General features: G+C 43.4%; 1 protein-coding gene across 5 annotated transcripts in view; it reads left to right on the top strand.

The window, feature by feature from the left end:
* The window catches only part of TEAD1 (TEA domain transcription factor 1), a 157,774-nt gene that overhangs the window by 113,814 nt on the left and 21,809 nt on the right, over nucleotides 1–22,151 (top strand). Inside the window, exons 4-10 of one of the 5 annotated variants that reach the window (XM_027699697.1) lie at nucleotides 363–425; nucleotides 514–576; nucleotides 8,761–8,772; nucleotides 9,957–10,091; nucleotides 10,283–10,329; nucleotides 11,176–11,237; nucleotides 13,175–13,299. In XM_027699697.1, the coding sequence (XP_027555498.1) occupies nucleotides 363–425; nucleotides 514–576; nucleotides 8,761–8,772; nucleotides 9,957–10,091; nucleotides 10,283–10,329; nucleotides 11,176–11,237; nucleotides 13,175–13,299 (507 nt within the window). The remainder of the gene's footprint in view (nucleotides 1–362; nucleotides 426–513; nucleotides 577–8,760; nucleotides 8,773–9,956; nucleotides 10,092–10,282; nucleotides 10,330–11,175; nucleotides 11,238–13,174; nucleotides 13,300–22,151) is intronic. The other 4 variants (XM_027699670.1, XM_027699677.1, XM_027699687.1 and 1 more) reach the window with 4 other exon arrangements.

Genomic DNA, 22,151 nt, shown 5'->3' with positions numbered 1-22,151 from the left:
AAAGCACATGGGCTGCGTCCAGCTGTGAACTGTGTCTTCTATCTTGTAGCTGAATGCACAACCTGGTGGGTTACTTTTTTTTTTTTCTTTCTTTCTTTCCTTCTTTTTTTTTTTTCCTTAATCAAGTCACTGCAGTGATGACCTGTATTGTTAAGCCTCAGTGCTAAGAGCTTGGTATCTGGCTGGGAATGTGGTATCTTTAACAGCAGAGCTTACTGAAGATGCAAATAACTTCCTCCCCTCAGAAAAGTTTCTTCTTTTTTTTTTAAAGATAAAAAATAGACATTTAAAATTTGATTTGCTTTTTGTTTTTCTTTTGTTTGTTGTTTTTTTTTTCCCCCCTATAAACCTGAACAATGTAGGTGTCTAGTCACATACAGGTCTTAGCAAGAAAGAAAGTTCGAGAAATTCAAGCCGCCATTAAGGTACGTTTGGCTTGCCCAGTTGTAGGGGGCTTTTCATCTCCATGGTTACAGGCTTTTCCTTTGTTTCCTCCCTTCCCCTACCCTGCAGGTGTCTAGTCACATTCAGGTTCTTGCCAGAAGGAAATCTCGTGATTTTCATTCCAAGCTGAAGGTATGCGCTTTTCTGCTTTTGGGCTTGTGGTTGCTATGCCTGTCCCTTCCTCCTCCCCGCGGTGATGGGCGAGCGCTGGGGCTGCTGTGCCTGTAACCTCCTTTTCCTGCATGTGGGAGCTGTCTGTGTCTCTTTGTGTTTAATCTCCGGTTTCTGCACTAGCATCCACATTAAAAACGTTGTTTTAACACTGTCCAAATGCAAAGTGAACTACTCTTTGTAACAGCTCAGCACCTAAACCTGATTTTTTAACCCGTTAGTCCATTTTTTATTTCACTTTTTAACAGCTGAGTGGTTAGGAGTGTATTTAAATACACAGGGATTTTACGCAGTTGTGTAGATGCTTTTTCTCTTTTTTTTTTAGGTTTTTTTTTCTTTTTTCAGAGGGGTAATTGGGGTTGTTGTTTTCCATTCCCAAATATTTTTTGTGCTTCTGAAATGCTATCAAGAATTCTTAAAACAGATCATTTATGCCAAGTGCCAGAGAGCACAGCTTATCCAGATTGCTCTAACTATATGGTGTTTCTAGAGTACAATCTAGTATCACCTCAAGTTACCCTCTATTTACAAGATTCCCTGAAATATAATGTTTTTGAAGTAAATTATTGACATTTAGTCTTTGGAGAGCCTCAGTCAGAGTCCTGTTCAGGGAATATTAAGTATGTTTGCTTAATCTGACATGATGAATTGTACATGTCCCTATTTCCCATGCTTTCAATCAAGTATATTCTAAGGCTAAAAAGAAACTCTTGGAAATGCTTAATAGTGGTTTCTTGGATTGCTTGTTTTTTCAAGTTTTCCAACAGAGATCTTTGAGACCAGTTTTGTTTTCACACTATTTAAAAGTGGAAGAGGGGGTTTTACAGTTTTTGCCATTGATTTTTTTTCTTTTTTTTTATTAAAAAGTGAAGGAACTTGTAAATCTTTTACTTCCCTTCTTTTTTTTTCCTTTTTTTTTTTTTTCTCTCCGTGGGTTTTTTTTTTTTTTTTTCCCTCCTTCTCCCGGATGAGAACAAATCACGTTTTTGTTCTAGCTGAAAAGCAAAATGTTTCAGAAAGTAATTTCACAGCAACTGAGCGGTGAGCACTGCAGATGCTTACCCCCATCCTTGAACTGCAGCGTATAAATAACAGCCTGGCTTTGTAACAGGCCTCCCTGACAGAAGCACTGGGTTTTTCGTCCGCAGTGGGCAGCATGCTGGCAAGCTTGTCTGGCTGTTGGTGGCTGGCTTTTTAGCTGCACTGGCTGAGCAGTTGGGGTTCGTAAAGAACAAACTAAGACAACTTAAAACGTACTGCTTTTTAACCAAGGGTGCAATAATACAGAGATATGTAGCATTTTAAGCCTCAAATTGTCAAGCCTTGATGCCTAAAATTAAGGATGTTAAATAGGTGGCCTTGCTTTCAGAGGTGCCAAGCACCAGCAGCTCTTGGAGTTTTAGAGGACTGGTGAGAGCTCAGGGCTGCAAAAATCAGGAAGCCCACTTAGGTGCCAAATACAGGCCTAGGAGCCGAACACAAATATTGGATTTACTGCTCTAAAATATTTCCCTTTCTGAACGACCAAAATAGCTTAAAATATGAAGACTTATAAAGCAAAAAAACATTTTTAAGTACTGCACCTGCTGTCTAATTTTTATTGAAGCTTTCCAAAGAAGAAAGGATTAACCAAACCCTAAGAATATTTGAGACCCATATCTTACATGACATTTGCAGTAAATAGAGATCTGGAGGGAATTTTCATTTTAAGGAGTCGCCTGAAGAAGGAAAGATCTGTTTGGACAACAAAATATTTTGTAAGGGCTTCAGGCCTTGCTGCCCTTTCTCACCTGTCCATGGGCTGCAGCTCCCCCAGTGTTGAGTAGAAAGTGGGAGAGCTGCCATTTTACTGCTAGGAATTGATGGCTTCAGGAAGGTTCCCTGCCTCCATGCCCCAACACTCTGCAGGGACATTTGCCTCAACTCTCTGCGACACCGTGGTGGGGGCAGAGTGCACACTGGTGACAGAGGTTTGCTGGCCCCTGGCCTTGCTGTGCCCCTGCATCACTGATGGCAAAAGCTACCCCAGCCCTTCCCCAGCAGGTCTTGCTGGCTGATGGGTCCAGGCTGCTTGTCCTACCCCTGCTCCTAGGATTAGCTCCCTCAGGAACCCTGACACAGCCCTGGTTACTCCTCCAGAGCTCCAAGCCTGAGGGGTGCTCAGGAAGGGTGAAGGAGCCAGGCTCTCCACACCTCCCTCATCTTTTCCTTGCCATTCTTGGTCCTAGCAAAGAAGGAGCCACGGCATGACACTTGCCCCCTTGCACAGATCCCTTCTGGAGAAGGGGCAGCCTCCCACAGAGCTTTTCCTCCCCACATGGAAGAGATGAAAGTTGAATGTAAGAAGGTGCCATGAGGGAGCTGCCTCATGAAGAAGAGAGCTCTCGGTCTTCCTGCTGGGGAGCTCCAGTTACTCCCTGCAAGTGGTAGAAGCTGCTGCTTTTGAACCTGAGATGGAACCTTGCTCCTCCAGATGTTTTGTTAGTGCTGCCGCCCGTTTTTCATATTATTCCTGTATTGAACCACCCGTATGGTTCAGTGTCACACAGAATCACACAGAATCATGGACTGGCTGGGATCAGAAAGAGCCTCTGGAGATCATTTAGTCCAACCCCTCGTGCTAAAGCAGTTTCACATAGAGCACGTTGCAGAGGACTTTGAAAACTGCCTGAGAAGGACATCACTGATGCAAAAGGAAGACAGGGTGAACGAACATATTGCAGCACCTGTAAGTGCTGACTGTTTCAACAAGGACCATTTTGGCAGCAGCCTGGGCTGCCCCATCAACCTTTTCAGGAAGATAATGGGCTCTGGCTCTCATGCAGCAGATGCTGCCCACATTTCCTGGTGAAGGAGTGACCAAGAGGAAGACAGAAAGTGCTCCTTTTTACCCGAGTGACTTTTTACATGAGCACGTACAGGACAAGGGGAATGGATTCAAATTGAGAGTAGGTTTAGATTAGATATTAGGAAAAAATTCTTTGCTGTGAGAGTGGTGAGGCACTGGAACAGGTTGCCCAGAGAAGCTGTGGCTTCCCCATCCCTGGAGGTGTTCAAGACCAGGCTGGATGGGGCTCTGAGCAACCTGGTCTAGTGGACCTGGTCCCAGCCCACAGCATAGGAGTTGGAACTAGATGATCTTTAAGGTCCCTTCCAACCCATATGATTCTATGCTTCCTACCCAGGCCAACTCACCCTCTTAACAATGAGCTGGCACTTGCAATTACTCTGTAAAATCTGTGATCAGTGGCATCCAGGGAAGTAGTTATTACTTAAGAAAAAAAAAATACATGCATCTGATGTCAATTTTCTTTTAAGATGTGCCCAGTCTGATCTGTCCCACTGATCTGGGCCTCTTAGTCCCATGTTCCTGGCCTCTTAGCTTGAAGAAGGGTAAATACAAATAACCCTCATTCCCCAAGTGCCAGCTGGGTTTATTTTATACCAAGAGATCTGACTGTCTTGCTTTGGTCTGAAACCTGCTCATGGCGAGGAGAGGATTTGGACAACTCTTCTTGTGTTTATCTTCTGCAAAAATCCAAATGGATGGAAGGATTTTGGAGCTATCCGCACTCATGGCATTGGACAGACTATTGCTGAAACTTACCTAACAGGTTGAAATCTCACCTGCTTGCCATAAAGTCTGCTTGGTCCAGCAGAGTCCCTTGTCTTTGATGAGAAGTGCCTGCAGTTGCTCTGGATGGATGGATCCTTAGCCTGCAAGAGAGAGAAGTTGTGCCCATAAATGCTACTTCTGCGTTTCAAGACCACCAGTAAAGAATGTCCCCTCAGCCCTTCCAGGGATGTCATATATTTTAATTTTTTTTTTACAGCTGGAAAATACTCCTATTTTAGAGATTTTAATCTTAATTTACTGAGGTTATTAAAATCCTCCTGAAGTTAAGAGAAATTTAATCTCATGAAAACGGGAAGAGAGGCTGAGATAAAGTTGTCCTTGGAGGCACATCTGAAAGGCGGCTCCTCTTCATGGCATTTCCTCTCACACAGAGACTGGAGGAGGCAAAGCAGAATTTTTACACTCTAAAGCTGTATTTCCCTGTCAAATACACCAGTCCATAGTGTTAGGTTGCAGCATTTCCCACTTTTGCACTGACAGGGAGCCAAAGTCATCTCTGCCCATTCAGGAGAAAGGATGGATTGGAAGTTGTACATAAACAGAGAGTAAAGGTGTTCACAGCAGGATATACATCTGTCTTAGGCTTTCATATCAGATATTTTTTTCATAGTGCAAGATTAATTAGACAGAAACAAAAAGAAACATTAAAATGCCTACAGTTCACATGTATTACATGTTTAAAAATCCATTATTCTACATTCTGCATTGAGGGATAAAAAGAAAATATTGTTGTCAATTATAAAATGCTAAAGATAGCTCTATACTTTTTAAATGAACAATGATAAAAGCCTTGAAAAATTCCCTTTGATGTGAATGGAGTCTTCAGCATTTTGAAATACAATAAGATGGATTAATTGCTACTCATTAGGCAGCAAGTTGGGACAGCTTTGAATGCGCATTCTCTTCTTGGCATTAGCTATTGCCTGGCTGAAATAGCCAGCTTTTGTATTTACTCCTGTCTTCTCTAATAATAAGCAAATTGGAGATCAGGGCTAGAAACACTGAAGTGCTCTCTATCTTTTGTCCAGAACAATTGTATATTGTCATGATTTGTTTATCTTTTTTGAGCTACAGCTAATTATTGCAAAGGTTATTTGAATCAATACGAGATCTGAGCAGAAATAACATCTGCAAAATTGCTTATTAGGAATCTATTTTATGTTAGTGTTACTGTAACATCCATTTTGTGAGCAAATTGTTGTTTCTTCTCTTATGTCTTTTTTTTTTTCTTTACATGAAAAGTTTTGTATTTTACATATGGGTACAGGTTTTAGGCCTTCTTGAATTAATACTGTTCTGTTGTGCTTACTTTTCCTCATGCTGTCTTAGATTTTTTTTTCTCCCAGAGTCGTAGATAACATGGTATTCAAAGCCCCATTTATCATGCTAGGATAACAGGTTTTATTTTTTGCTCTAGAACTTGTTTGAACTGATTGATTGAATTATTCTTCTGTTTATGTTGGATTAAAAGAAAGACAAGCACAAATCCTTTTGTGCTTGTCATGTAGAACTCTTGTTTCATGTGGGGCTTTTATAGATATTAAGATTTATAATTGGATGATACTGGGGAATTATTGTTATCTAATTTAACTATGTTTTTTGCATTCCAAAACTAATCAGTGAAAAGTAAACCTTAAGGGCCTGATTCATTAAAAGTTATAGTCTCCTTGCATCAGATTGTTAGAGCTTACATCTTTCAAAAACAAAGTGTGTGCAACCGCAGCCAGAAGCAGTTCGCTAAAACGTGAGGCAGACCTTGATCTCCATTACAGAGATGATATTTTAGGGATTTAGTGGGACTAGAACAGTTTTCCACTGATTGTACTCTAAATCCACCCTGGAACATTCATTACTAATTATTTAGCACAGTACAGGAGAAGACTTTTATAAGGGGAAGGGAAGGCAGGAGCCTGGGTGTGCAGCCTGTTGCTTTCTGTGTCATTCCTGGGCAGCAGCAATCCCATCCACCTCATAAATTACGTAGGGTCAAACCAGGTCAGGGCCAGATGGGACCTATCCAAGGAATACCTTAAGCTCCAGCAGTATTTAATGATTTAATAGGAGATACTGTCCCCCCAAGCCTCTGCTGAACTTCAGCACGGGACTGCAGCACACTGGGCCAAACTTCTGTTTTACTGCATCAGTTTAAACCTCATTAACCTGAAAGAATTTCTTCCAGCTTTACATAGCAGCACAAGTGAGAGCAAACCCAAACCCCTTCTGTCTTGGACAAGATAGGAAATCAAAATCTTAACTATTTGCAGTCATTAAAAATCTCACAACGTTCCTGTTTAGAGTAGGGGTGTTAACCCATTTGTCCTGGCCAAATTCCAACCTGGGTAATTACTGTAATCTGCCTGTTTAAATTACCCCTGCCGTTTTAATTGGATATATTACTTCTCTTGCTGCCTAAACTGTGATGTAATACCATTGTGTGTTATTAATCAGTTACCAAGTTTCATCCCAGAAGCGGCCGCCGTGCAGTGATAGGTAGAAAGACTCATTCCCTCCTGGTTACAAGTGCTCTCCATTACAGCATAAAAAAACCCCCACATATACTTGTTTTTAAGTGGCAGACAAGCTAATATTGCAATCTAAATAAGTGGCTTTAAAATGTTGTCTCATTTGTTTCTGAAGATTATGAAGTCTGCCCAGTTACACAAGCATAGGCCATCACCTTGCAGCTCTTCAAAATGTAGCTGAAGGTGCTCTTTTGCCAAGGGAAGTTGAGACCTCTTATGTATTTGTATCTGACTTTGATTTCTTTCATGTTTGAACATGAAGTTACAGTTGCTTTGAGAAAAACTGATCTTCCAACTGTGCAGAGATTCCTAAACCTACAAAAGGTGAAACTTCCCGTTGATGCTTGTTGGCCTGAGTCCATGTCCTGTGGAGCTGGCAGATTTGTCACCAGTGGGAAACTTTGTAGGAGTTGTTGAAACTCCTCAAAACTGGCCCAATTGCAAGGACTGTATTTCTGAGCTGTCATTCCAAATGTTTTTTTCTTTCTCTCCATCCTCCTAATAATACAATCGATCAAAAGAGGATGAAATGAATGGCCACCACAAAATGCAGAACATTCTAGGGTGAAAACCAGCAATTGGCAAGAAGGAAGGCACATCCCATTTCGCATCATGAAAGAAAAAACCTCCCAGGAATGGACTTTTCTATCCCTTACAAAGCTTTTACTTTCAAATGCTCCTTTAGTTTAGACCCATCCAATAGTAAGGCCATTTTAGCAGCAGAAGAGCATGAGTCTGGGAACTTGTCAGGAGCACAGGCACTGGCTGCACCTTCATGTGGTGGCACTGGCACAGCTGGTGGTAGGGCAGGAGGCAGTGCAGGAGAGGAGCCTGTAGTGCCCACAGCACTTGTGGAAAATAGCAAGGTAGTCACAAAAGCAGGGCTCACGCAGTTTTGGAAGTTATTAGGACCCGGAGACACACGTGTCTCTTGAATCGTGTATTTCACACAGGTATCGATCCCCTGTACATTTGGTTTTGTTATGATTCACCAGGCTATATGTGAGACTTACATGGTTGGGCATTTCCAAACCAGCTCCCCTTACAAAAAAAGGGGAGAAACGGAACAGGGAAGTCTGGTGGAGCTAGATCTCCAAATAGCTTAAGGACATCTCATTTTCATGTTTTCATGATGGAGGGTCCTTCTTACTGTACAAGAAGGTAGAGGGGTCTGGAGAGCTGCATGAATCTCAGGACACTGCCACGTCTTGACACCCACCAAAGCATTTTTTTAGCCCAGTGGCCTGCAGACATCCAAAGGCAGCCAGTAAAACATGCCATGCACAAACCTCCCGTGCACACCCTCCCACCCTGGGGCAGGCAAGAGGCGAGTGCCAGTAGCTGACAGAGCCAGGGCTGACTTCCAGCTCTTAACCAGAGTTGGTTGTGGTTATATATGGGAAAGCTACAAGTTGGAGAAACAGCCACACGCTGGTGGATGTCAGTGACAGGAGAGAAGCTGCCCTGAGCTGTGGGGAGGGGATCCCAAGGCTCAGACAGGTCGGAAGGCAGTGCCTGGGAGTGCAGTGCTGGTGCAGGAGGCAGCACAGGTGAGCCCGCAGGTATCAGAGCTTCTCAGGCAGCCCTTCAGGCTCACATCCTTCGAGGTGCAGAGGGGAATGATGTTGGAGCAGCCGCTGCCCTGCTCCACCTGCTGCTCTCCCAGGCTGTGTCCCGCAGGGGCTCCTCACACAGCTCAGGGAAACACACACACTCAGCAACAATCCCCTTCATTCAGCACCCGCAGCTTTCACACAGGGAGCTGTGCATTATTTATCCCCAGTGTTTTGCTGTTATTTTCTTAATCCTTTTTTTTTCCCCTTTTAATGAATCAGTCCCTAGGTGAAAATAATGCATTAGTTTAAAGCTGATATTTAATATTGAGCAAACTGCTCTTCCTTTGTCTCTTACTATTTTGTTCATATTTTGCTAAGAATCTGCTATTCTACACAAGCATTTTAATAAACTGTTTGTTGTTGTATCCAGGTAACAAGCATGGTAAGTATTTTGACTAAACCAAGTATTATGTACCTTAGCTGTGCTTGGCAGAATTTTTGGCTAGCTTTTCCTGTACTTTCAGCCTGTGCTGTTTCTAAAGGAGCTATTCAAAGGAAGAAACTGCTCACCTATAGTACATACAAGCTTTAGAGGGAGCATATGTGCAAAGTCATATATCATACATAAAAGCATGCATCTCTTGCCAGCATGCTTGCTACTTTGCTTGTAAAATAAAACCAGAAAAAAACCCAACAAAATCTCCGCCTAATCCTGCTTGTGTTCCTTCATTTTAAGTCACATACCTAAATGTTAGTACTTATTAATACAGTACTTTTGAGTGAGGAACCCCATTTTACCAGATAGTAACAGTCTGTTGTTTACTTATTTTGCCTAAGATATGCCCTTGGTTAACTCTGTTGCATTGAGAGGCTTTCCCTTTCTATTCTGTGATTGTACATGATTGGCAGTGACTAGGACTCCAAGCGCTGCTCTAACACAAGTAACAACTCATCTTTTCCTAAACTTGTTCCTGTGTGCTTGAAAACAGCAGGAATTTTATGGCTGATAGTTTTCTTTGGGAACACTGTAAATCGGTAAAATATCACAACTGAAAATTTAAAACGTTACTTACGTGTTTGTGATCTAAATTTTAAACTAGCTGTCGTAAAACCGAATCCAAAATGTCTCTATACCTGTGAGCATGAAGGAAAATCTGTCACTGTTTGCGAGTCAGTCACAGTTCTGTGTTCTCATTTTACAGTGTAATACGAAAGGCAAACTTCTCTTAGATCAAAATGATAGAGCTCAAATCTCAGTGCTCCCTGTCCTGCAGGCAGAGCTGAGCCTTAGCAGCGCACCCTGTTTAGTCGAGCCTGATTTAAAATCAGGAGAATTTGCCCAGATAAACAAGTGGGCAGTAGTTTGCTCTCCCAGAGCTTCCTGTATGTTGGCAGAGCAGACTGTGAGAATTCAGGTCTACCATGCATGTCTGAGAGGAGGTTTTGCCTTGAGGTAGTTTGAGTGTTAGCCTCCGTGCTGTATTTTTTTTTTTCCTGCATGGTTTGCTATTTTTGCATTTTCTGTGTGGCTTTTTAAGTTTTTAGTTATGTGCTTGTAGCTGCAGTTATTTAACATCATTTGTTGTGCCAAATGTTTTAAGACTCCATGTAATTGTCATATTAAAGGATCAGACAGCAAAGGACAAAGCACTCCAGCACATGGCAGCAATGTCATCAGCTCAGATAGTCTCAGCTACTGCTATTCACAACAAGCTGGGCCTGCCAGGAATTCCCCGTCCTACATTTCCTGGGGCACCTGGGGTAAGTTGTTAGCCGAGTCCCAAAAAAATCCCTGTGTTCTCTAATAATGTTCAGTAGAAAACTAAGGCGGAATGAATGGATTAATGCTTTCACTTATGTTTGCAAAAGGAATCATGCTTGTTCAAAAATATCCAAAATCTTTCAACAAAGAGAACAACTGTGGGTCTGTTTGTTTGTTTTTCCTCTTTCAGTTTTGGCCGGGCATGATTCAAACGGGGCAGCCTGGATCCTCACAAGAGTAAGTCTGAAAATTAAAATATGCCTCTTTATGCAGTGCGAGGCTGGCTTGTGCACTTTGCCAGAAGATATCAGGGAAGCAAGAACTTGCAAATTCTTTCCAAAAAGGAGGTAAAGATGGTTGTAGGGAAAAAAAGAATCCTTACAGTGATGCAAACTCACATTCAGAAAATTGTAAGATGGGCACCCTCCTTTTTCTCCTGTTGCATCGTGAGATGCAATGATAATGCCAGAGAAGCAGCTAGTAAAGTTTTTTGTCTGTGAATAAGTTTCCAGTACAAATGCTTCCATTCACTTTTAAACATGTCAGCAGTGCTGGAGGCAAGGGGGACCTATTTCCCTGCATGAGGCCCATTAGTGGGGTTTTAGCACTGTGGTAGCAACAGCACCACATTGAGGAGGAACCCTTGGCCCCTCTGGCCAGTGTTACGTTTTCTGCCCTGCCGTGGTCTCTGGAGCAATGTTTGCCAGCCTTACTTTTCAGCTTCTCCTCACCTCATTCCATTAAGGTCTCTGGGAGTGTTTGTGCCCCTGTAGTTCAGTGTCCTCTGGATTTACTGGGAGTCAAAGCAGCCACCATCCATGGCTGCTGTGACACTTGTGGAGGACGGGTCAGGTTTCCTGCTGCGTGACTCGGTGCAGATGAGCCCCTCGCTTTAAGGTGTAATTCTCGTTCCACCCCCTCTCTATTATCTCTTTGCTGTCTGTCTGTTAAATATGCTATGCAAGGAAGAGAGATGTTTGTGGGTAAAGGTCATTACCCACTTATGTTGTTACACTATGTGACTCTAATGGAATTTACTGTGGATGGCATGGTGTATGATTTCTGTGTAACTCTTTATTCCAGCGTAAAGCCATTCGTTCAGCAGGCCTATCCTATACAGCCATCAGTCACAGCTCCCATTTCAGGTAATCCTTCCATTTATCCTCTCCCTTAAAAATACTTGAATTTTGTACTGAATGTGATGTATTAATTTCTGATATATTACTTCTGATCTCACATTCCCTCTAGCCAAACCAAACACCAATCCCAGTGTCCTGTTATCTGATTGTATCTTAGAGAAAATCATTGAGTTTGGGTTTTCTTAGGTAGGAAGCACTAATACATGTGCAAGGACTTGTGATACGTGATAGCCAGTCAGCATTCCGTATTGTAGGAATTATTCTAAAAAATTAGTAATAGGATGCATGTTTCTTTTTTAATAGCTATTTAACAAGAATACACCTTAGTTTATTTCAAACTGAGCCTAAAAACCCTTCCAAAGTCATATGTGTTTAACCTTAAGTATAAAACATCTCTGTGTATCTGCTTGTTTATAACTCTTGCCCTCCAGAAGGTCCTACTTTGCATCCTACCACTTTAAAAAGTACCTAATGTTTAGTCTGACTTCCGTTGCTCAAATCAATCAAGCCCTTCCTATGGCTACTTCCCTGCTCCTTTTCCCAAGTCGGTTTCATGTCTAATTTCAGGAAAGATCATTATTTCTTTGCAGATGATGTCTCATTTTACATCTCCCTTGCCAAATGTCACCATCCTTCTGTCTCTGTACTGCAGTTTTTTGACTCTTACCCAGTTTTTTATGATTTTCTAACCTGCTATTTAATGCTTAAAACTAAAGCTATCTTTCTGCATTCATGATTATGTCCTTTTTCCTCATATTCCTCATTTATAACATTATTTTCTAAGGCAATGTATGGTCTTCTTGTATTCTTCAATGTTTTCTCTGAGAATAGGATTATCAGTGTTTCCAAATCAGTCAAAACTGGTGCATAAGTTTTTGCTTCATTAGAATCCTGTTCATGTCTAACTAGTCCAATTCATAATTCCCTGTTTTGTACAAGCCTCTCACCTTCACTGCCTAAATTTGAGGGTTGGGGTCAGGTACCACACTCCCATTATGGGATATGGGCACATGCTACCTGTGGCCTCTCCTTGGTTCTCAACCTAGTTCAGGATTATCTTTGTTCTCTTACCTTTGGTCCCTCTCCCCTGCCTTCCCTGTGCTCGTTTCTCTCCCAAGATGAGTTTTGCCTTTGAGCTGCTGCCTTTCCCTCTTCCTTTGCTGTTTTCTTTCCTTCTCATCTAATTTTCTACAATGAGGACCAAAAGATAGCATTTATTCCTTCTCTTGAGGTGAATTAGAGATGCTGGTTAACATCCCTTCTCTATCTAGATCATGCCATTCTCTCTTTATTATCGATTTTAAAACCTTCTTTTTCTTTTTAGGGTATGATTCAGCTCTCTCCAGTAATTATTTATTATTAGCTATAATATAATGCTGCCTAAAAGCTCCAAAAGAAGTCAAGACCCAATGTGCAAATACGTACTAAGAGACAGTCCCTGCCTTGGAAAGCTTGTGCTCTAAATAGGAGAGGGGAATTGAGAGTGGCAGAAGAAATAGGCAAAAAGGGAGGTGATTTACTTGTAACGTGTGGCACATTAGGAGCCAGAAATGGAGGCCAGTCCTCTTGACTCACAAGGCAGTAATATCTCCTGTGAGTCTTGATGCCAGTTTCCAAGGAGGGGTTGGTCAGCTGTAAGTCTAGGTGAAGTCTCTATAAATCTCTATAATCTAGTGTATAATTTAAACAAAAATTCTACAGTAAGTTACAGCCCAAAGGAAACAAAGTAGTAGATCTTTTCATTATTAGCTTGCTGGATTGGAACCTCTATTTCTACATGTTGTTCTGAGATTTTCTAATTTTAGCTTATTTTGATTTAATTATTTGCTAAAATTATTATAAATATCCAAGGGCTACACGCATAATTCCCAATTATATTTAATTGAGAAAATATAAACTGAGAAATTGTCAGCTTCTTCATGAAAATGGTTCCTTTATTTCAGGATTTGAGCCTACATCAGCTCCAGCTCCCTCAGTCCCTGCATGGCAGGGCCGATCAATTGGTACGACCAAGCTCAGGCTGGTGGAGTTTTCGGCTTTCCTTGAACAGCAGAGGGATCCTGAATCAGTAAGTGTTGCCCTCATGTCCGCTGATCTCCAGCTGTGCTCCTTTGCTCCCCACCCTGTGAGGATGCTTTCCAGGGTTAAGTCTGATGGAATACACCTGGTGTTTCTGCATTCGCTGCTGCTCAGTGTAATATTCCTTTCACTGCAGGACTTATTTTCCTTTCTTGCCCTCTTTTTCCCTGTTTGCAGCAGTGAGAGGCCTCTGTGAAAGCAGGCAGGGTTCACTGTGGCGCTTGTCTCACTGCTGACCTAGTTTAGCAGGTGTACCAAATTGCACGGTGTTCTTGGCAAGAATTCAGTACTTGAACTCTAAGTTAAAGCCTAATCTATTTCCCAACAGAAACAAAACTAAGGACTTGCATAGAAAGTGTGCATATTGGATTTTTTTTTATTTTTTTAGGAAGTTTTTAATTTTGTTTTGATTTTTAGTCTGCACACTATACCTGCAAGAGTAGTTTTATGAAGTTGGCTGTAATGTTTCATTTACTCCCGTAGGGCTTGAACCTTGATATTAATCATCATATATTTACCAAGAACATTTGTTAGTAGCCTAGCACTGTCTCTACTGCATCACAAATAAATCAAAAGAACTTCTTTCAGCTCGAACCTGAGAATTTTTGCTGAGATAACTTCGGAAAAGCAAATACCGTCATGAATGTGTGATACAGACAGGCCATGCTTGTTCAAATTCCTGGTAAAATACAGTAGCTTGGAGCAGAGAGAAGCTGTCATTTTCTCTTTATAATTCAGCACTGGAAACCATAGCATTTATGGGCTCTGGCCAGGGGTGTTATCCAGGGAGTGTTTACCCTGCATAATGGGGATTGGAGACATAGCCCAGAAACCTTACAACAGAGGAATGCTCCTGGCAGAGAAATATCCCAGTGAAAATACACCATATCGCAGCTATTCATACACTAAATACGTGGCAGTGTTGGTTTGCTAAATGTCACATTTTGCCCAGTTGAATTAACTTTGAGGTGGAGGAAATGTTTGGCAGCAGGTACGGTTATCTCATCACTTACCTGACTGTGAGGTATTGCATGGTTTCCCTGGAATCCCTTTGCCTTCCCGTGGCCCTGACTCCCGTGGTCTCATGGCAATCCTGGCTCTGGTGGGCTAGAGCTCCATCTTAGTGTCCTCCAGACTAATCCAGAACGCCTTCTCCGTCCCACGCCCCGAGTTCATCCAGACAGAAGTTTATATTTCTGATGCAGAAACACAACATGCAGGTTTTCTCATCAGTCAGCCTTATCAATACGCAGCTTTCGGAGTCCTTGGCTCGCTGACCCCGTGTAACATGTCCTGCTGATTTATGGGCTCTGCCATATCCATACTGCTGCGCTCCAGGATGTATGCCTGTGCCTCGGGGTTACCGGGAAAATAGGACGTGGCCGTGTAATTCTCAGCGTTACTGTGCTCTGTGTGAATGAAATGGCATTTCAGTGCAGTTTGAGTTACTGTTTTGCCAATGTACCACCTAATTATCCCTTTTCCATAGGTTTTATAACACAAAACTGTATGCAAAACCCATGGGCTTGTGTGGGTTTAGAGCCTCCTGTGTATCTTCAGAGCTTTACGTAAAGAGAGTAAACAGGAGTTCAGCAACTGAGCAGCTTCTATGTCTTTCTCCCTACGAAAAATCCCCCTCAGACTAAGCACACTCATAGCAGATCACATGTAGCCCGTCACACCACTGGTGTCTGCGACGTGGAACCAGCTGAGTGACATGAATGTGTTTGCAACACGACTGACAGACCTAAAAAAGGGAGAAGGTGCTGTGTGTCCCGCTCTGCCGGAGTGGGAAGGCCCGGAGCTGGCTGGGCTCACACACGGTGTGTGGGCCGGCAGCCCGGGGATGTGAGGGGGCTCCCATTTCTCGGGCAGGTGCAGGCTCTGGGGAATGCGATACATCCATCGGCATTGCAGGGAAAGAGCAGAGGCCTGAAGAGAAACACAGTTACCCAGGACGGCCCCACAAATACCGTAAAGCCTTTTTTTGTTTGGAGTAAACTAATATTATTTGGAATTCCTGAGGGTGCAGAGGCCCACTGGAGCTTGTCCCAGCTTGCAGGAACACTGCTGAGAAACCCACCTTTTAAATGCAGAGCGTTTATGTGCAAGGTTTACAAGACAAGCAAGAGCATCAAACTACCCAGACTTGTTTTTAAAAAAACAGTTACTCGTGTGCTGTAACACTGCAAAAATCGGACACAAAGAAAAGTCAATTCCCAGTTTAGATCATTCTTAACACCCATGCTGGAAGTGCAGTGGGGCAGCACTATGTGAGGGCTGTGTGGGGACAGCTTGGACCATGCAGGCGGGTGCCGTGGGGAGCCAAGGGATGAGCCCCCGTGGGCACTGTGTCACCATCACTGCCTGGGAAAGGGGAGTCAGGAAAAGGGGAAGTGTCATTTGGATCAAATTAAGTAAATCTGATTATTTGGATCTTAAACAAAGGTCTAGAAGAAAACCCCAAGGCAGTGTGACCAGTTCCCAGGGCAAAGGCAGCAGGATATTTGCTGGAGGGGCACTGGGCAGAGGCACTGGTGCACAACTGCTTGCAGGGACAGCTCTGTGCCTCCTGCCTGCCTTACCCATGTCCAATGCACAGACTTTTCCAACAAGCATTAAAAGTGTTCCTTGGAGGTGAGAGCAAACCCCCAGCCCCATTTAGTGCCCTTGCAGTGTCTGCAATTTTGCACATCTTTGTGTTGGTGAGACATTTTATTGCAGATGTTTTATTACTTTTTAAATAGTGAAATCAAGGCAGGTGAGATGTGTGTTTGCACAATGTGCATATGAAGTCGTGTAGGCATGTGCTGTGGTTGCAGCATCTCCTTTGTGCCTTTGCTGACCTCAGAAATTAATATATGTATGTGCTGCTACATAAGAGCCATGTAAGAGTTCTCTTGTATCTTTTGAAAAAAAAACCAGTCATATGTTCATTACACTGCTGACTTTTTAAAGAAAATGACATAAAGTATTATTTTGATCAAATGTGCTTCCAACATGTTATTAAAAAAAGGTGATCCTTCCTCCTTCTCTCCCCCAGCCCAAAGTCGTAGTAGTGGGGGCAAATAGAGCAATTCCACCTTAAAATGTAACCTGAAAGTTTATTGAAAAAAGCTTATTTGACATGGCACCTGGGGCCAGGACTCGATGATCCTGGGAGGCCCCTTGCAGTCTATATTCCTGTACAGCAACTAGAAATTTAGGTTTGTCTGCCTGTGGTGACTCCCAGAGACTGCAGTGGGGCTGTGCACGGGCACAAAGGTCCACCCACAGGGAATTCATTGTAGGAGTGGGGCCTTAAACATATCTGGGGTTCTTCCAATGGCAATTGGTGATTAAAAGTACAAAAACCCCTCAATGTCAGACAGTTATTTTGGTTTAGATTGGGCATTCTGTTGAGTCCAAAATCTGCTCCATAGAGTCCTGTCGCTTGTGGGGGGGCTGTTGACTTTTTTCCCATATCTAGCCACAAAATTGTTCCATTTATAAAAGAAAAAAATTATAGAAAGGAAACAATAAGCAACCGTCACAGTAACTCTGCATGGCAGAAGATAGTCTGGCAGACATAAGATGTCAGAGTTGCGAAATACTGGAATACTGACTCTGCGGTTAAGGATGGGTAAAATTGCCCCTCCTTTTACATGAAAATTGATTCAGTTTACAAATGTCAACCTGTATTTTCCTTTTGTGGCATTTTGTGCTGGAGTATGATTCCTAAGTGGTGCATAGAAGTTACCCTTGTAGGTCCATTCATCAGCATTTCAGTCACCTTTAGTTGTTGCCTGCCCTATATAACTATGTTCTCAACAGATGAAGCAGTTTATGTGCCCATCTGTTGCTTCCAAGACAGGTTTTTCTTAATGGGGGCTTCCCATTTTTACTGTAGTGCTTCTGTGGTTCTGCCTAAACCAAGTAATTTGTTCCCTAACAAATATAAACTGAGCATGCTAGGTGATTAGAAAGGATCTAAGCAATTGACTGGTACACAAGTAGGTATAAAATTCGAAGACTATAACACTGAAATGAGAATAATTAAAATTATTTTATATATACATATATATATAGTCAAGCTTGATTTTCAGTCAGAGAAAAAAGCCCTACCACTAGCCAACAAAAAAAAAGCCCTTTCTTCTCTTCCTTTTCGAGGTTTCTCACTCTTGCTGTCACATTAATTTCGATTGTGAGCACTTCAGAAAGCTTTATATTTAAAATATCTATATAGGGCTATAAAGAACGTCTGATGGGCATTTTTATTATTAGTCTGTCTATCCAAACTGTCAGGTTGTGTTAGGTCCAAATTTCAAAATGTATTTTAAAAAGTGGTGAAGAAATAAAATATTCTTTATGTTTTAATTCAGGTTTTATTGTTGTTGTAAAAGGACTTTGTGAGCCCAGGGAGAATTGTGCCTGAGAACCAGAAAGGGAAAGCAATTGCTCAAGGGGCCATAAAAACAGCCTGCCATCATTAGCCAAATGCAGTAAAATTCGCCAAAGTTAATCAAACCACCTAAGTGATGAAAAATAAATGAGATTTTTTCAAAAGAAGCCCTCCATCCTTGAACAATATCCATTGTTACCAGCATTGTTTATCCTTTCTCTACTCCCTGTAAACAGTTTAAAAAGCAGTTCAGCATTTCAGTCATAAGGAAGTCCTTGGTTTAGCATCTCTGTGATGTGAGAGGACAAGAAAGCAAACCCACATTAAGATGAATGTCTTGGAGAGACAGACTCGGGATTTGAGGTCATTTCAATCTGAAATCAGATGTAGTTTTACTGAGCGCAAGGGTCATTTATTTTGCAGTGCTGGAGAGCTACGTGCTGGCCCTGGGATGCGAATGTCATACTCTGTAAAATGTTCATTTTCAAGTGTCTATAGTTAGAAGTGCCAAGAAATCACTTTAAAGGGGTCCAGCAGACTTCCCATCCAGCAGCTTTCCCCAGGATCCCATGGAGACGTGATGGGAGTCCTGGGCCAGCTTCCCTAGCCCAGTTGTAGGGCCTGGACATGGACTTTTCAGGGAGGGGCCTGGGGTCAGAATGCAGTTAAGTGGGGAGGGACACTGAGCACCATTTATTGTTTGGCCCACGGGTGGAAAGACTGCAGGGGCCTGGCTGTGCTCTCACTGCTGCCTTCCTGCACACTCTCTCCCTTTTCTCAAAACCCACCTCTGCTGCCAGAAATTTCCCAGCAAAAATAAAAGTGCAGCTTTTGCATAGCTGAGGAGGAGCGGTGGGAGCAATGGGAGCTCCCTCAGTGAGTCCCCATACTGCCACTGCCCAGCCCTGTGGGATCCCAGCTCGGTGCCCAAAGTATCCAGGGTGGAGTTACACAGGGCACCGGGACTGCCCTGAGAGCCATGACATCAGGGAGGAGGGACAGAGCGAGTTGTGGGGCAGCTGGAGCAGAGCTCACACACACAGATCCCGTGATAAATCCAGGAGAACCATAAAATCAGGGGGGTCATCACAGTGGGGAGGTGTCTGTCTCCCATGGCCCGGCACGCTGTGGTGCTGTTCCCGTTGGGAGGAGGAGCAGGAGCTGCTGGGTTGGGCTGGCACTGGCAGTGCGGTGGGCTGTGGCTCCTCATGCCCCGCTGAGCCCCAAGGGTTTTGCCTCTGCCCCACATCTTTCCAGCTCATCCCACTGCAGCTCCCCCACCCCTACACCCGCCCCAAAACCCGCTCAGCCCAGCTGCAAAGTCAGGCTCTCAGGAGTTGGGAAACGTCCCTGCGTGTCTGCTCTGCAAGGCAGTAGATAATGACGTGCTCACGTGTTTATTTATTCCTGCTGCATTCAGTGTAGATGTAGATGGCCCTTCTTTGATAAGCAACTATTCAGTAGTTTGTTGTTGAAATGCGTGGCCCCGTGCCCTGCTGGCTGTGCACTGTCTAACCTCCCCTCCAAACGGAATTAGTAATTCCCTCCATTTGCATTTCACAGATGTGCTGGTGCAGTCTTTCTAGATGAAGGAGCATTATTACTCACGATTGACAAACCAAGAAGTTCAGGTGCAAAAGAATGAATGGGACACTGATTTTGAGGGTCCCCTTTGATTTGTCACGAGCAGAATACTTAGTGTTATTGAGAGCTTCCTATAGTCAGGCATAATTTTCCCATCTGAGCACTCAGCACTTCTGGAACTGGGACCACAGGGTCCCAAACCAGACAGGCCAGAACTGAAGGATGCATCTTCACCGTTGCAGGAAAGCTGATGAAAACGTTGTGTGAGCACCTTGCCCAGACTGCAAGTCCCAGTTTCATGCCAGGACTCCTGTGGCAGTAGCTGGGAAGTGCTGGGCAACATTAAGGTGTCCCCTCCCCAGTCACCTGCCTCTCCATTTCTGCAGCCACAAAGTAGCCAAAGATCTCCTTTTACTTCACATTTCTGACTCAATCCCTGTTCAGATCTGAGCAGGAGTCTGAATGTGTGGAAGTCCATGAAAGACTAGGTTGCCCATGCAGTTGTATTGTGGCATACTAGCAGAGAAAGTTCAATTAACATTTCACATGAAAGTGTTAAAAACCTTAACAACAGGAGTTGGTACAGACTCCAGTTATAGCATTAAAATGTCATGTTTATAACTCCCAATCTGCTTCAGTGGAGGATAACAGCAACAGGAATTAAATATTCAGTTACTAGTGTTTTGGTAGAAATAAGAAAACTTGTTGGCAGACCAAGCGATTTTCTTACATCAGCAGGAAATTAAAGAGTGTCAGATTTACGAGATACAGTGAGGCAGCTGAGCTGAGGCTGGGCGGGGTGCAGGTTAGAGCTGCATGCAGACTGCTGATATGCCAGGGATTGGTTTTCAGATTGGTTTTCAGCCACGTGGCTCCTTTTCCCCCCAGAAGCACAGTTGCTGCACAGTCAGAGGTACATTTTTAAAAGATGTACTCCAGTCTGTGGAGGTACAGAGAGAATCACTGCACAGTGCCAGGCAGTGCTGTTTGCTCTCATTTCAGCAAGAGCTCAGGCTGTTCCACCTGCCTTCCGCTGACCTGTCCCTCTGGGCTTAAGTGCTCATCCTTGTGACCTCCAGTAGGGAATATATCTGGTCCAAAGAGAATGGAGAGGCTGTCCCTCTGTGTCAGGGGGAGAGAAGACCTGCAGCAGAGCCTTCTTAATGTACTTCTTCTCTGGGTAGTGGAGTTTCTTTGGGCACAGAAGACTACGATCCATTCAAGTTGCCAGCCTCTCCCAGTGGTATTTTCACACAGGGATTTGTTGCTCCAAGTGATGATACGGATGGCCTTGTTGTGCTAGGAATTTGCAGGAACCCGCTGATCCCACGAAGCAGCCCAGCTGACAGGGTGATGTTATGAAGCTGTGCAGTGCAGACAAGGTGGTGGGGTGCTGCAGCCTCCTTGTCCTGCTCCTTCATCCTATGGGTGCACGAGGTCCAGCATCCCACCAGCTCAGTCCTGCTGCCGGGAAAGGGGAGTTTGCAGGGGAGCTCACACCTGTGTGGGGATGACTCCCAGGTGTGAGAAGTGAGATTTGGGAGGGTTAAATCATGGCTGTGGTTCTGGGTGCAGCACCCTTGCAGTCAGATGCTGTGTCCATGAGCAAGGTCATCCCCTCAGAAACAGCTGGTCTCTCTCAGGCCACCTGCCTGCATCCACGTCACCCAGCCTCAGCAGGGCCTGGGGAGCCATCACCCCCTGTGTGCTGATCTGTGTGGTTGTGCAGCCCCACTGGACAGGAGCAGCAGCTCACCTGCCCCAAGAACATGTGAGGGTTGGCTTCACTGCCATCTGCATCTTGGCCACCGCTGTTTAATAAAAGTCTTGGTCCTATACAGGTTTGTCAAGCCTTGGTGTTAGTTCCACAGGTGTGGGGAAGCACAGGGATGCAGCAGAGAGATCTGTAACAATTTGCAAGCCTGCTTTTCATGGACCAAAAATGCTGTTGCTTTAGACTGTAAGTGCAAGATTGGTGAGGAGCTGTTACGAATATATATATGCTGGCTGATAAAACAGATGTAGGTGGTTTGTCTTTGTTCTGCACCAGCTTAAATTCTTGCATCCCCTGCCATTGGCAATTTGTCTTGGTTCTTTAAAATTCCTAAGTGGATTATAATTTTTCTCGTGGTATTATTTGACAACAGTCATATTTCATGGCTTTACTGCATTCTTTGGATAGTTGGAATTTTTTTAAGGAAAGGAGCTCAGTAAGAGGCGGCCATCTCCAGGGCATGTCGTGTAATGCAGACATGGAAGAGAGAGCTGAAAACGTTCTTTGTATTTTTGTGTAGTTTTTCTCCTCAGAAAATACAGGATTTGACCTACTGTGGTCTACAGCATCTAAAGCACCTTACTGCCCTGATGCCAGATGCAAATCCTTTAAATGCTGTAGCGTGAGTAAATTCTTCAGCCCCTAATGTACTTCAATGACTCTGGAATACTCAGTCTAAAACAACAGTGAATTCTCAATATAATGAGCATGGTTTTAAGCTTTTCAGACACTAATGGGTTCAAAAATACAGGCATAAAACTTAGCTTCTTTGCTTTTATCTGTGCATCAATTCCTGTCATGGGGCATGTTTGTATAAAAACGATAGGGATCATTTCAGTATCGATTTACCGTGCTCCAAATATCACATTATTGTTTGTGAGTTCATAGGAATATGCCATGTCTAATTAGGTTAGTAATGATTGTACTGAGCATAGGAATTGCAGCAACATAAGGAGAAAATAATCACACATCGCAATACCAAAATAAACATTTCTGTCCTAAGAATGTTGTCAGGTGATGTCATACCATCTGTCCCACTGTACCCTCTCAAAAATTTTGCTGCAGCAGCATCTGGTACTTTGGCGAGCTCTGCAGACAACTG

The sequence above is a fragment of the Neopelma chrysocephalum genome, unplaced genomic scaffold, assembly GCF_003984885.1.
Source record: "Neopelma chrysocephalum unplaced genomic scaffold, ASM398488v2 Primary Assembly neopelma1_24, whole genome shotgun sequence".
NCBI lineage: Eukaryota > Metazoa > Chordata > Aves > Passeriformes > Pipridae > Neopelma > Neopelma chrysocephalum.
Note: the sequence above shows the minus strand (reverse complement) of the source record. Positions and strands in the feature narration are given on the sequence as shown.